The 14,909-nt window shown below is 41.2% G+C and overlaps 1 protein-coding gene across 3 annotated transcripts in view; it reads left to right on the plus strand.

Annotated features, from left to right (window-relative positions):
* The window catches only part of SVEP1 (sushi, von Willebrand factor type A, EGF and pentraxin domain containing 1), a 180,153-nt gene that overhangs the window by 46,126 nt on the left and 119,118 nt on the right, over positions 1 to 14,909 (plus strand). For all 3 annotated transcript variants that reach the window (XM_050942935.1, XM_050942936.1, XM_050942937.1), the window contains 4 exons: positions 668 to 826; positions 1,105 to 1,284; positions 6,518 to 6,697; positions 13,870 to 14,067. In XM_050942935.1, the coding sequence (XP_050798892.1) occupies positions 668 to 826; positions 1,105 to 1,284; positions 6,518 to 6,697; positions 13,870 to 14,067 (717 nt within the window). The remainder of the gene's footprint in view (positions 1 to 667; positions 827 to 1,104; positions 1,285 to 6,517; positions 6,698 to 13,869; positions 14,068 to 14,909) is intronic.

Below are 14,909 nucleotides of genomic sequence, written 5' to 3' on the forward strand. Positions count from 1 at the left end.
CAAGCATAGTTGTGTGCACATAGAGTTAAAATTCTAGAGTAGAGTATAAACTATTGTAAAGGCTTTGGGGAGTAATTGTTTTGATTAATTGCTCTTTGTGTTATGATTCACATAGCATAGCATCTAAATTGTGAAGTCAGATGCCGGATTCTGTTAGTTCAGTATGCTGAGCATTTTTATTTATTGAGCCTGATCCTAATTTTGTCATGTTTTGGAAACCTTGGGCATGATTCTGATCTCATTTATACAAGTATAATCCATGAATAGCTCCATAGTGTCAGCGGAGTTACACAAATGTAAAACCAGAGTGAGGCTTCTTATGTAGAAAGTAAATTATGGCATTGATCCAAAACCCACTGAAGTCAATGGAAAGACCTCCGCGGAGTTCAGTGGGCTTTGGTTCAGACCCTATATGCACTAATAACTTTATAGACATACATGGGTCCTGCTTTGAATTTGAATTAATGGTGTATAAATAGAGGAGGAAGGGGAGCAACGAAAGCATAGCTATTAAACATGCAATTTGGTCATCCCCGCACCTCAAGATACCCTAAAAAGGAAGTGTGCATTAAAAAATCCTTTCAAAAATTGGTAGTCCAGTGAACGTTCAGAAAGGATGGAGTCTCACCTTTTCTTCTTCTAAAAGTCATCTTTTTTTGTTTGATAGCTTGCCCATCAGGAACATATAAGCCTGAAGGTTCACCTGGTGGAATCAGCACTTGCATCTCTTGTCCTGATGACAACCACACCTCTCCCCCTGGAAGTACCTCCATCGAGGACTGTGTTTGCAAGGATGGGTATCGTACTGCAGGACAGGCCTGTGAACGTAAGTCTTGCCAATCAGAGAACATGAATAGAGAGGAAAGGCACATTCGGATGCATAGACAGTGTAATCTTAGCCCTTCTTGGACTGTTTCGCTGAAATGAGATGGCCAAACATCTGTGGGATTTATTATAGTGTTTCATATGCATGCCCCCAAAGCATAGATACTATAAATTAACAAATCAAACCAGCCAAATTAAAGACATAAACTAACTGAGTGGGAAATGAAATGAAAATAATGCTTCTGGAATCTCTAACCCTGTTGTTGTATGATTAATTAGTTGTCCACTGCCCTGAGCTGCAGCCCCCTGAAAATGGTTACTTTATCCAGAACGTCTGCAACAACTACTTCAACGCTGCCTGTGGAATCCGATGTAAAGCAGGATTTGACCTAGTGGGAAGCAGCATCCGGCTGTGTCAGCCAAATGGCCTCTGGTCTGGCTCAGAGACCACGTGCAGAGGTATGAAAGCCATTTCTTTGGAAAAAAAACTTTTGACACAAGTTGTTTTGTTGTTAATGGTTTGAGGTTTGTTGGTTTTGTTGGTTTTGCTGGCTGAGAGTAAACCCCAAATGAAGGAATATTCAAAAGGAAAACCCCATGATGAGTATTTTATCTTCTGTTTTACTAAAATGGAGGAAGAAAACCTTCAATAAGAAATGCAGAGTGGTATCATCTGCTAGAGATTGAAATCCTGGTAAACATTCCACATTGTCCTCTTGTACACACCTATCCTGTCTGTTACTAACTTTCCTCGAGTGACACCAGTGGAACTGCTAGAATAAAATTAGGGTTGTAAATAAAGTTATGGTTAGTAAATAAGGATTTTCAGGATGGGGGTTTCAGAATACCCGTGAGGGATCCATCTGGTGGATTAGATGCATGTTGGCATTGGAACCCGGGGGGATCAACTTCAACGAAGAACATTGCTTCCAAATTTCTGATTTATGATCCTTGGGTTTATCATGTGAATGAAAGAAAAAGGAAAGTTCCAGGCCACGTGGATAATCTCAGAAGAGTTTTGAATGTGGTTCCATTGGACAATGTCTATTACCTGGAGGTTGAATGTGAGGATATATTAACTGGAAAGGAGGTAATCAGAAGGAGTGATTGAAAATGACATGGCTGGGAATAGGAAGAGAGGCTGAAAAAAAGTGTTTATCCAAAGAGGGCCTCCTGGAGTGCTAATAACTACATTTGAACGTTGTATTACTGCAGGGGTCGGCAACCTTTCAGAAGTGGTGTCCAAGTCTTCATTTATTCACTCTAATTTAAGGCTTCGTATGCCAGTAATACATTTTAATGTTTTTTAGAAGGTCTCTCTATAAGTCTATATATTATATAACCAAACTACTGTTATATGTAAAGTACACAAGGTTTTCAAAATTTTTCAGAACCTCTATTTAAAATTAAATTAAAATGCAGATCTTATTAGTTTAGTGTGATTCTTGCCTTGGCTTTTCCTTCCTGAGTTTTCCAGTGTCTGGCACGTATTTGGACACTTTAAGCTGCATACAGGCTTCTGAGTTATCAGTTGATAACTGGCTGGCAGGAGGTCAGCGGCTGGAACCCCAGATCAGCAGCTGAGGTGAGTGGAGCTGGAGGCTGGTAGGGCTGAGCAGGGCCGGAGGCCTGGACCGTGTCTGGCAGGGGGCCTGCGCTGGAACTCCAACTGGAACAAGATGAGTGGAGCTGCGGCCGGGAACCTGGCTGGCAAGGGGCCAGCAGCCAGAATCCCAGAGCAGTGACTGAGCGGCTCAGCCCGCTGCCACTCTGGGGTTTTGGCCACTGGCTCCTGCCAGCTGGGGCCTCAGCCTGCTGCCAGCCTGGAGTTCCTTCCCCCAAGCCAGCAGTGGGCACTGAGTGTCCCGGGCGGTGGGACCCTGGCTGGCAAGGGGCCAGCAGCGGGAACCCCAGAGCGGAGGTGGGCTGAGGCGCTCAGCCCACTGCCGCATGCTGTCAAAAATCATAGGTTGCCAACCCCTGCCTCAGTGGATCAGATCACAATTCCATCTTGCCTCTGGCTGTGGCCTAATACTTGATGTTTCAGAGGAAGGTATCCACCTTCCAGTTCCACCAATGCACATGCAGGACACCTTAACCAGTTGTGCAGTTCCACAAAGGATGTGGGATTCCTTTCTGACCTCCTGCAGGCACTTATGGACTGAGGCTGCTCTTCCACCTTTCACAGCCCGTTTGGAGAAAGGAAGCTTGTAGCCATGCATTGGCTAGTGTGCAGGTCAGGTTACACTTAGGGAAAGGATGTGTGGCGGAGACCAGGGGAATGGACAGAGCCAGAGAACAGTCACTGTTTGAGACATGCTCACATGGCAATCCACCTGAATTTGCATAACAAATTGCTGTGTAGTCTAATGCTGAATGTTGCTGAACTTACTGTCCTCCTGCAACTTTCAGTGACCCTGGAAGGGGTGAGAGCTTGCAATGTTAAAAAAATGTTGCTAGTACTTTGGGACAGGGAAGCAAGATCCATGGGATTTGGCAATGTCATTCCACAAGGCAGGTTACAGAGTGAAATAGTTTGAAAATCCAACTGTAGGCTGATTGAACTATTGGGAGAGCAGGTCTCCATGAAACTGTCTCTCGTACAAAGGAGTCCTCAGAATGAAAAGGCTGGAGAGCCCTTGCACTGGAGCATAAAGAAAGGACTGATCAGTTTTCACTCTAATCATCTACAGGATTATAGTCTCCACACAGAGAAGTGGAACAATCTTAAACATGTATAGTTTAGAGTCCCCCCCACACGGACACTTTTAAGGGAGAAGTTATTCTGTCTTCTGGTTTTTTGGGGTGAGGAGTGGTTTCTTTTTTCTGCAAGGTTTCACAGTTTTCCTTTTAATCCATCCTTAGCATATGCCATGTCTGCTGTTCTCCATTCATACAAGAAACCATGCTGTAGAAGGGAGCAAGATCAAAGGCACAATTTATGGGCTGTCTCATTAATCCTAACAGTATTTTATCACATCAGTTATGAAAGGACACCAAAGGATTTTAATCCCTTCACAGTGCTTTCAGTTTCGACATTAAACTTTCAACGTTTTGGCATTTTGCGCTGCTTAGCTGAAACGTGTCATGGCTGTGATAAGTGAAGCTTAGGCCCATCAGCGCACCTTCTGTAATTAGCAGCAGCTAATATAAAATTAAACTAAATACTGTCCAAGTACAAAACACCCTTTAATCCAGAAAAGTGTACTATAACAAAATTCTGAAGGCCAACAGAATATATTTTAATGTGCATTTATGGGAATTTTTGGTGATTGTGGAAAGTGCCAGATTGATAGTCCTTAGGTCAAGAGGATGGTCTTGTGGTTAAGGCACTAGGCTGCAGTTTGGAAGATCTGGATTCTGTTTCTGGTTCTTCTACACATTCCTGCTGTAAACTTACAGAGGCTAAGTTACTTGCCCGTGCCTCAGTTCCCCATCTGCCGATGGAGATAATAGTATTTCCCTACTTCCCAGGGGTGTTGTGAAGAGTAATCCACTAGCCTTTGAGAAGTCTAGATCCTGCACGGCCTCACACCCGGTACTCCCTCTGACTTCAGTGGAAGTCTGGGGTGCTCAAGAAATGTGGGACCAGGGCTCTGGGCCTTTAAGCATTCTGCGTGTGTATGAGAGAGAGGGAGAGACTAGAGATGGGGGAAAGTTTATTTAAGTTTTGTCAGATCTTGTTGGCTGGGTTTTAGTTTGGGATTTTGTCTGGATCTCATTTAATTCAAAAGCTAAGTGTTCAGGTGGGAGGGTGGGGGCTGACAGTATTTTGTTCAGATTTTGCCATATGTATGAGCAGTGTGTCCAAATGTTAGGCGGGCTATAGCCCAGGAGACCAATAGATCTTGTATGCTCATGCTCGTACTCACTGGGATGGAAACAGAGGTCTCCACTTCCCAAGTGTGCCCCCTTAGAGGGATAAGGGCTAGAAGTTCAACAGTGGCAAATCCCCGTGCTTTGCTGCTCACCGGGATGAAGTTTCAAAGGGAGCTCCCTCCCTCCTGCCTAGGACACCGGTGGGAGGGGTAGCCACAGTGCCAGTCCTTCCACACTGGAACACAAGGTTAGTAGTGCTGCTGATGGTGAGTCATAGCTACGTCATCCTGAAAGGAACAGAACAATGGCCGTGCATTCCTTCCACGCCAGCAGGTGAGCAGGACCTGATAACAGGTGCAAGGAGGCACATGCTACCACCTGTGAAAATATGTAGCCGTGGTCACCTGGTGCCTCTAGGACCTGATAGTTTGCAATGCCCACTACACACGCTACCACAGCTATGGCATTAAAGGCCACAGTAGAAAACATAATACTCTAGAAGCCTATTCTCTTTGCATGACAGATTTGCATTAGAGTTGTAATATGTTTACTTAATGCAATTAAGGTAAAGAATAATAGAAAACTAGTCTGAAGAGCAATACTTTATTTAATTCATTAAGAGTCTAGTGACTCTAGTCTAGAGTAAGTTTCCTGATCTCTTTCATTCTAGAAAAGCCTGTACATACACATGGGATGGGGGGAGGAGGAGCATTGTTCTGGACCTGAGTGAACACGAGGCAGTCGTAATGCCTAAATGTTACGCATCTAACTGGGTTGCCACTCCTTATTTTCTGGTCAATAGTTGCTACAAATCATGCAGTTTTTTTCCTGATGTGTTTATATCAAACTCTCTCTGAAAGAAACTAATTTTTTTATTTGCTTGAGACTTGTAATCCTGGGTGTTGGTACAACTGGATTTCATTTGATTGCTAACTGATTAACTTTGTTCTCTTACTATCTTTAGGAAGACATGTAGTCTGTTGGGTCAATATGTACAATTATACACACATGTTTTCTCATCAATATGTGCAATAGACTACTGGAAAAAGGAAAGAAAGCTGCCAAGTTTGCTTAACTTTGAACTTATTTGGAAAGAAAGCTAGTAGTTTGACTCCTACATTGGCAGGGGGTCACTTGGTAAAATCAACATTCTTAACCACAATATAGAAGCTACCCAGGTCACCGCAGTCATGACTCATTCAGGCCTTGACCCTCCTCCATCCAAGTTGATGGAAGTCATGGAAGCAGGATCTAACTCTTAAAAAAAAACAGTAGATTGGAGAACTGGAGCTTCTCTCCCTCGCTTTTTTATTTTTTTACTGTTCAGTTGTGCTATTGCTTAATGTGTTAGACAAGACTGATGCACAAGATTACATTTAATTCCATGCTCTTCTGGCTTTGCTTTTAGTTGTGTAATAAATTGGTATCAAGATGTAGCATTAGCAATTCAGCCATTTAAAAAACAAACAAACTGCACACTCAGCCAAACTAACACTGTCTTCTCATTCAGCATCATTCAGCAACTCCTCCCAGAGCTAACTAAACAAACCTTCTTAGTTTCACTTCCTTCAACTTCATTGACTAGATATGGACCCAGATTTCCCAATGTGACATCTTAAAGAGGCCTGATTTTCAGAAAGGGGTAAGCACCCACCTTGTGAAAATCAGGCCCCTGTAAGGTGTCTTAACATAAGCACCCAAAATCACTGGTCACTTTTGAAAATATTGGCTCCACTTGTAAACTCAGATTACCAAAATGTTATTTTCACTGTATCCATTTAAATGACAAAGGGTTTTAGAAGTGACCTTTAAACTGTCTGTTGTTCCTCTGGTTTATGGTGAAAACGTAACACGCTTGTTTTACCATTTGCAGTTCGAACGTGTCCAAAACTCCACACACCTGAAAACGGACGAATTAATTGTTCGTCAGGTGATACCTCATACAAGACAGTGTGTTTTGTGACCTGTGATGAGGGCTATGAACTGGAAGGAAACTCCCAACTCACCTGTCAAGGAAACTCTCAGTGGGATGGAAAGGTGGCAACATGTGTGGGTATGTTTTTGGTCTTTGCGTGTCTGTTCACATAGAACAATATATTGAGGAGGGATTGGTAATGGGATAAGAAAATGACTTCTAGATTGCTGGTTGAAATCCAGCCCCAATATCTAAAAGTCGCTCCTCTCCTGTGGCTGTTTGATAACCTGTATGAAATGAATTAGTGATCACAGTCCAGTTCCTGGTAGACATGGCTCTCATACAGAAGAGGGCAAGGGTGAATCTCTGGGGAGACTCAATTACCCTCTCAAAGCTAGAGATGCTCCCTACAGCTAAAGATGGAGGCATGTTGGCAGCATGGGGGAAGCTTAAGCTACCGCTGCCTCCTTTGTGGGAGTTCCCAGCACAGAGGCCAAGGGTTGAAAGGGCTGAGGATGCTGAGCTGCCTTTTACCCCTTCGGGGGAAACTTGCTGGTCACATTTGAAGCACATTGGTGGAGCAGTGTGGGGAACCTGTGAATGAGCAGAGAACTTTAGACTCCAGGATTACCAGTCCTGCACTTTTCATGAGTGCTGACTTCACTGGAAAATATTAATAATAATAATTTTTAAAACCCAGTGAAAATACAGAAATTATGAACATAGGGACTGACTTTTCAGAAGCCAGGCTTGTTTGGTGCTCCTGAAAATTGTGAGTGCAGTTATCGTCATCGGTAAATTTTGTACCTATGTGTTAAAATGACCTACATTATGTCCATAATTATTTGTAATTCAAAAACTACGGGGACAAAACTGGGGACTCTGTGAGGGCAAGGTTGAACACTAAGCCGTCGGTGTAGATACGTGCTTTTAAAACATCATGAAGATAAATTCATAAATTTTGGATTATTTACACTAAGTACATTAAGAGCCCAATCTTGCTCCCAGATCAATGGGAACATTTTATTTAACTTCAAAAGAGCAAGCCTGGTCCCTGAAATGCCATTGGAGGATTATTATTGGAGGACTTATTTTACTCTGTCATTTCTTAATTTTTAATGATTATAATTCAGTTCCATTATATATCCAAAGGCTGTCTCATGCTGTTTGATATTATTAGACTCTTTTGCATAATCGAGCAGGTTATATGAGAGTTTTTGCTGGATTTCTGAGTCACCCATGGCAAGGCTTTGTTCTTGTTGGTCCCAAAAACCCAGAGTTTCCTTTGATTGTCCCATTGCAAAAAGCATTAGCTGAAAAATCTGGGCTCACTCCTGCCATGGCTGCACATGATGATAACTTGTATAAATCCTCCCCCGCAAGGAAAGCAGATGTGAAATTCCACTCGTGGAATGAATGCAGGATCATGAAAATGCTAACCAGAGCCCTAATAGCACATTTTAAAAAATTCTTCTCCTTACTGATGTTCTGAATTATTACTCTCGCTGTTAAAAATGTGCCCCTCACTTCTAGTCTGAATTTGACCAGCTGCAGCTTCCAACCATTAGGTCTCATTGTGCTTTTTTCTGCTAGATAAAAAAGGATGTACTGTCAGTAGAGCTCCGTGTCTATCAAGGAGATCACGGAAGTCATGGATTCCACGACCTCTGCAACTTCTGCAGGGGATGGTGCGGCAGGCCCAGGGGCCACCCAAAGCAGCTGGCTCCGGGGACAGCCTCACCAACCACTGCTCCGGCGGCCCTAGTGCCCCTCCCCCAGCACCCTCCTGCTCCCCCCAGCACCCCTTCTCCCCCATAAGATTTAATCACAGGTATTTTTAGTATAAGTCATGGGCAGGTCACGGGCCGTGAATTTTTGTTTATTGCCCATGACCTATCTATGACTTTTATTAAAAATACCTGTGACTAAATTGTAGCCTTAACTATTGGAAATACTTCCAAGCATAGGTGCTTGTAGGCTGAGATCAGGTCATCTGTTAACCTTCTCTTGGTAAATTGAAAAGATTTTGCTCCTGAGTCTCTTGCTAGAAAACGTTTTCCAAATTTCATGTCATACTCACAGCTCTTTTCTGAATCCTTTCACATTTGTCAACATCCTTTTTGGAAGTATGGTCTCCAGAACTGGACAGAGCATTGCAGTAATGGCCTCGCTAATGCTATGTTATAACAGTTATTCTGGGTTGTTAGGGCCCAATTAGCTTTACCTGCCAAATACTGCAGGCTTTTTTCCTACAAGGGTATGTGTATGTTACGTGTATTTTTAATTCAAGGAACTTTTTATTGAAGATGTTGTTATAATGAATTGTCTTGGATGATTATGTTACATTATATTCTGTTGTCTAAAATTAAAATATTTGGTAGGAATGAAAACTAACTTTCTTTCTTTTTTTCTAACTTGCAAAAAAATAATTAAAATTTCCCCACCACTAAACTCTTTTATCTCTTTCCCTCTTGTATTCCATTGAACAGGGCCGGCTCCAGGCACCAGCTTAGCAAGCAGGTGCTTGTGGTGGCCACTCCAGAGCAGGGCGCCAGGTTCAGATATTCGGTGGCAATTCGGCAGAGGGTCCCTCACTCCCGCTCGGAGCAAAGGACCTCCCTCTTAATTGCTGCAGATTGCAATCGCGATCACGTCTCTTTTTTGTTTTGTTTTGTTTTTTGGCTGCTTGGAGCGGCAAAACCCCTGGAACCAGCCCTGCCACTGAAGAATGGTTTATAGCCAACATCTTAGATTTAGTGTACATCAGGAAATGTTAGTCTCCTCATATTATAATGCTCTGTACAATGCCCATGATTACTGCAGGATTACACGATTCATTGGTATTAATGCCAAGGGCACTGATGCCATCTAGTGTTGAAAGGATTAGTGTGCCCACTTTTTAAATGTGTTATGGCCAGTCTTCATCCTCAAGGTTTATGTATAAAAGGAAGAGGAGAGAGAGGTCAGTTAGTGCCCTGCTGTTCAGTATTCTTTTTGTCCATTAGATCAAAATTCACTTGTTAGTTTGTTAACTGTGTACTATATTCATTTGGTTTCAGTCAGCTTCATGTGATGCACTGTTTTACAGACATGGGAGAGATTTTGCTTTCTCATATGCTGGATTTTCACCCTGTATTTCCATTGGCATTAGTAACTGAGATCAAATTCTGACCCATCCAGTGTTAAATTATTTTATATTTGTATACATTTACAGAATCATAGATTGATGGGACCAAATTCTGCTCCGATGTACACCCTTTTAAATCCAGACTTATTGGGTCAGATCCTAAACCTTTGTAAATCACTGTAGCTCAGCTAAAGTCAATGGAGCCAAGACCGTTTATATGAGCTATGAATCTGGCTCACTGAGAGCAGAGGACCTGTAGAATTGTAGGAGTCAGAGATGAAAAAGATCTATTAGGCCATCCTGACCTTTTACTCATAGGCTTATAGACTTTAAGGTCAGAAGGGACCATTATGATCATCTAGTCTGACCTCCTGCACAATGCAGGCCACAGAATCTCACCCACCCACTCCTGTAACAAACCTCTAACCTATGTCTGAGTTATCAAAGTCCTCAAATTGTAGTTTGAAGACCTCAAGATGCAGAGAATCCTCCAGCAAGTGACCTGTGCCCCATGCTGTAGAGGAAGGCGAAAAACCTCCAGGTCTTCTGCCAATCTGCCCTGGAGGAAAATTTCTTCCCAACCCCAAATATGGCGATCAAGTAAACCCTGAGCATGTGGGCAAGACTCACCAGCCAGCACCCAGGAAAGAATTCTCTGTAGTAACTCAGATCCCACCCCATCTAACATCCCATCACAGACCACTGGGCATACTTACCTGCTGATAATCAAAGATCAATTGCCAAATTAATTGCCAGAATTAGGCTATCCCATCATACCATCCCCTCCATAAATTTATCAAGCTTAGTCTTAAAGCCAGATATGTCTTTTGCCTCCACTACTCCCCTTGGAAAGCTGTTCCATTCTAACCATCACTCCTCCAATGGTTAGAAACCTTTGTCTAATTTCAAGTCTAAACTTTCTAGTGTCCAGTTTATATCCATTTGTTCTTGTGTCCACATTGGTACTAAGCTTAAATAATTCCTCTCCCTCCCTAATATTAATCCCTCTGATATATTTATAAAAAGCAATCATATCCCCCCTCAACCTTCTTTTGGTTAGGCTAAAAAAGCCAAGCTCTTTGAGTCTCCTTTCATAAGACAGGTTTTCCATTCCTCGAATCATCCTAGTAGCCCATCTCTGAACCTGTTCTAGTTTGAATTCATCCTTCTTAAACATGGGAGACCAGAACTGCACACAGTATTCCAGATGAGGTCTCACCAGTGCCTTGTATAACGGTACTAACACCTCCTTATCTTTGCTGGAAATGCCTCGCCTGATGCATCCTAAAACTGCATTAGCTTTTTTCACAGCCATATCACATTCGCAGCTTATAGTCATCCTGTGATCAACCAATACTCTGAGGTCCTTCTCCTCCTCTGTTACTTCCAACTGATGTGTCCCCAATTTATAACTAAAATTCTTGTTATTAATCCCTAAATGCATGACCTTGCACTTTTCACTATTAAATTTCATCCTATTACTATTACTCCAGTTTACAAGGTCATCCAGACCTTCCTGTATGATATCCTGGTCCTTCTCTGTGTTAGCAATACCTCTCAGCTTTGTGTCATCCGCAAACTTTATTAGCTCATTCCCACTTTTTGTGCCAAGGTCAGTAGTAAAAAGGTTAAATAAGATTGGCCCCAAAACTGATCCCTGAGGAACTCCACTAGTAACCTCCCTCCAGCCTGACAGCTCACCTTTCAGTACAACTCGTTGTAGTCTCCCCTTTAACCAGTTCCTTATCCACCTTTCAATTTTCATATTGATCCCCATCTTTTCCAATTTAACTAATAATTCCCCATGTGGAACTGTGTCAGACGCCTTACTGAAATTGAGGTAAATTAGATCCACTGCTTTTCCTTTGTCTAAAAAATCTGTTACCTTCTCTAATAATACAGGATTGCTCCTTATACAGTCTAGTGTTTTGTCCGGTTCGGTAATATATGTCCTAAGTGCTGAGACTATCACCACTTCCCCAGAAGACTATTCCACTTTTCCTTATATTCAGCCTACATTTTCCCTTTCTCAATTTCTTCTCTTCACTCCTAGTTATATATCCCTTTGTACCACCCAACATAGTTCCTCTTCTCTTTGTGTTTGTGCCTGTCATTACATCGTTATGTTCCTGCCCCTACATTGTCACTTATCCAAACAGCTCATAATTTAGCTCTTTTAATTTTGATTTCCTGATCATTTTTGGTGCTGCTGTCTCTCCAATTTGTCAATAGCTGTCCCATAAAGAGGTGCCCAGAAATGAACACCATTTTTACTAATGGAAATAGTTTTTACGTTTAAAGACAATTATTCTGTCTAAAATGAATGTGTATACACTCAAGGCATCTGCAGACTGTCAAAATGACAACAAGATATGAAGTATTATTATTATTAAGTTAAACTTTAATCTTAATTTTTCAAAAGCGAAGTTTCAAGGACAGGAAATGTTTATAATACTTAGATTCTGTCTTTAAAATAAGTTTTGTAGAACTGCCAGCTTTTCAAGGACTTGACAAAAAGAATTTTTTGTCTAGATAGTAACTGTTCTGAATCTGAATCCTTTCTACACCATCAAACATCATGTAAGGAATGAACTAGGCTTCACCATCCCTATCTGTCCTGGGAAGCTTTTTGCATATCCTCTGTATTATAGGTTTTCCCTCTGAATAGTGCTCAACAGAGGGGTTCTTTCAGTCAGCTCCTTTGACGTGTTTGACCAACTACCTAATGACACACCTGCCGTGGCAAACTCTTGCTTCATACATGTCTTAACACATGTCCCAGATATTTCCATCTTCTTTTCTGGATAGCTTTGGAGATAAGAAGTTGTTGAACTCTGTGATGAATCTTGGTGCTATACATTCATTCCATTTAATACTTAGCATATTCCTGAGGCATTTGCTTTGGAAGGCATATTAATATTTCAAGGCACATTTATTGAAAATACATTTATTGTACAGATTTGGTATCCACCTTTTACCATATTTGCCCAGCTCTACATGACAACAGTAAAAACTGCATTAACTGCCTGAAATAATAAATAAAGCTGGTTGAAAAACAGGATAAACTGTAGGTGAAAATGTAGTCATTTCCCTCCCTCCTTCCTCCCACCCCATTTTATTTTTGGAAATTTCAAATTTTGATTAAATTTTTTCTTCACAATTTGAAAATATTTGACCTGTCCTAGTCACAAAACATTTCATAACATGAAGGTACATTTTTGGTCCCTGCAAATCCATAGTCAACGTTTGCTAAACTTGGAAGTTTACGTTTACATGGAAACCAGCAAATTGTTCTTTGGTTGCCATGTATAGTTCCCTGAGTCCCGGTTCATATTTTAGGTTTGAACAAAATCAAATATTGGCCTGTAATAATTTGAAACTGGATGTAGGTTCACTTATGAGCTGTTTCACAAACACAAGGTGATTGGGCATGTATGAAACCTGAAATAAACAAATTTTAATGACTTTTTTGTTTTAGTAACATTGTTGTACCTCTTAGTTCTCATGTCATGGCATGGTAGAAATGGTTCTTTGTAGTTAGTGTTAGTGTAGTTAGTGTAACTGCTCATAATGATACTCTAGCATCTGTATTGTGACCATGAGACAACAAAATAGGAACAAGTGAAATTAATAGATTCTTGTACAAAGCTATGGTGTGATTCCAGCAGGGGGCGAGGGGGAAAGGTAAATGGTGAATTGAAGAAAAAGGAGCAGACCTGATACAAGAGAGTGGAGCCAAACCTGATATGTCTCATGAGAATATTGCCAATGGTTGTAATTTACTGAAAAAGAACTCCTGCAACCATAAGAACTCACCTGAATTCCAGCACCCATTTCAAATGTCCATAAAAATACAATCTGAGTTTTGCCTATTCTTGTCACAGAAGAAGTGTCAGTAGTAAAATTAATGTTTGGCCTTCAAAGCACAATGTAACTCATGCAATACAAGGAAGATAATAAATAGCCTAGAAAATTCTGTTATATCTGAAACTTTTTATCCTTCATAAAGGCTGAGTGAAAAATACCTTATTAGTAGAGATCATCAATGGGGTTGAGTTGCAGTGAATTTTAGAACAAGTTTCAGATTATTTTCTACATTCTATTATGGGGTTCTTAATTGCTGGTAACTTTGGATGTGTATATTTTCTGTGTCTGCTGACATTTGTTTGTTTACTTCCTGTAGAGGTGCATTGCCCCATCTTCCAGAAACCTGAGAGTGTGACAGTTCATCCGTCAAGTTGCGGACAGGGACCATCAAAATCTGGAACAGTGTGTCAGTTGAGCTGTCCCCGGGGATTCACCTTGTCTGCGGTTAGAGAAGAACTGATATGCACTCCTTCTGGGAGATGGAGTGAAAATGTCCAAAAGGCTCTATGTAAAGGTACAGACCTGAACAATAATTTCCACTGCAAGTAGATGTGGGTTCAGGGGGAAGGGGATTGCAGAGAGACAGATAAAGATGTGTTTGAACCTGAGGCAAAGTCTGATTAAAGTGATCTTCAAAATGTACTGCTTCTACTATTTACTGACAATAGAAATTAATATTTATTAGTTCAGCAACATTGTTCAGGTACATTTATGATGCACCTCACCACCAGTCAGCCCTCTGGAGACCCCTCCCAGGTGTACTGTTTTGCTGGAGTTCATGGTACTGTGTGACTTTAAGGCCTGGGAGAAAAAGTTAAATTATAAATTGAAGAATGAAGATGAGAAAAACCTAGGCTTTAGAGGTGGCGAAAGTGAAACCAAACAATATAACAGTAATAATATCAATGGAATATAATGTGTTTATATAGTTCCTTTTATCTCAAGGTTCCTTAACTGCTATGGAAACTTATACTAATATGCGAGATATATTAAGGTGTTTTATCCCAGTATATCAAAGCAGCCTCTGGAGTGAGGCACTAGCGCTTTTTAACAGCTTATTACTCAAAACTTTAGGGCACACAGCGAAGAATGCTGTAATTAACTGAAGCTGCACAGGAAGTGTAGATGGGAAAAATGTAATTACATTAGTATGAATTTAGCCAGGGCTCTGGCATGAACACTCAGCTCTTTCAGAAAATATTAGATTTTTTTTCATACACAAATATACTTTCTGTTTGAATGCCTTGAACTCTAGATTAAGGGAAAACCCCAAGAAAGAACAAAAGTAAAGTCTCATTGAGAAAGCATAGGGCATGTTTCTCTGTGATATTCTGCACCTGAAACAGAATGGAGGGC

This window comes from Gopherus flavomarginatus, chromosome 3 (genome assembly GCF_025201925.1).
Source record: "Gopherus flavomarginatus isolate rGopFla2 chromosome 3, rGopFla2.mat.asm, whole genome shotgun sequence".
Classification (NCBI taxonomy): domain Eukaryota; kingdom Metazoa; phylum Chordata; order Testudines; family Testudinidae; genus Gopherus; species Gopherus flavomarginatus.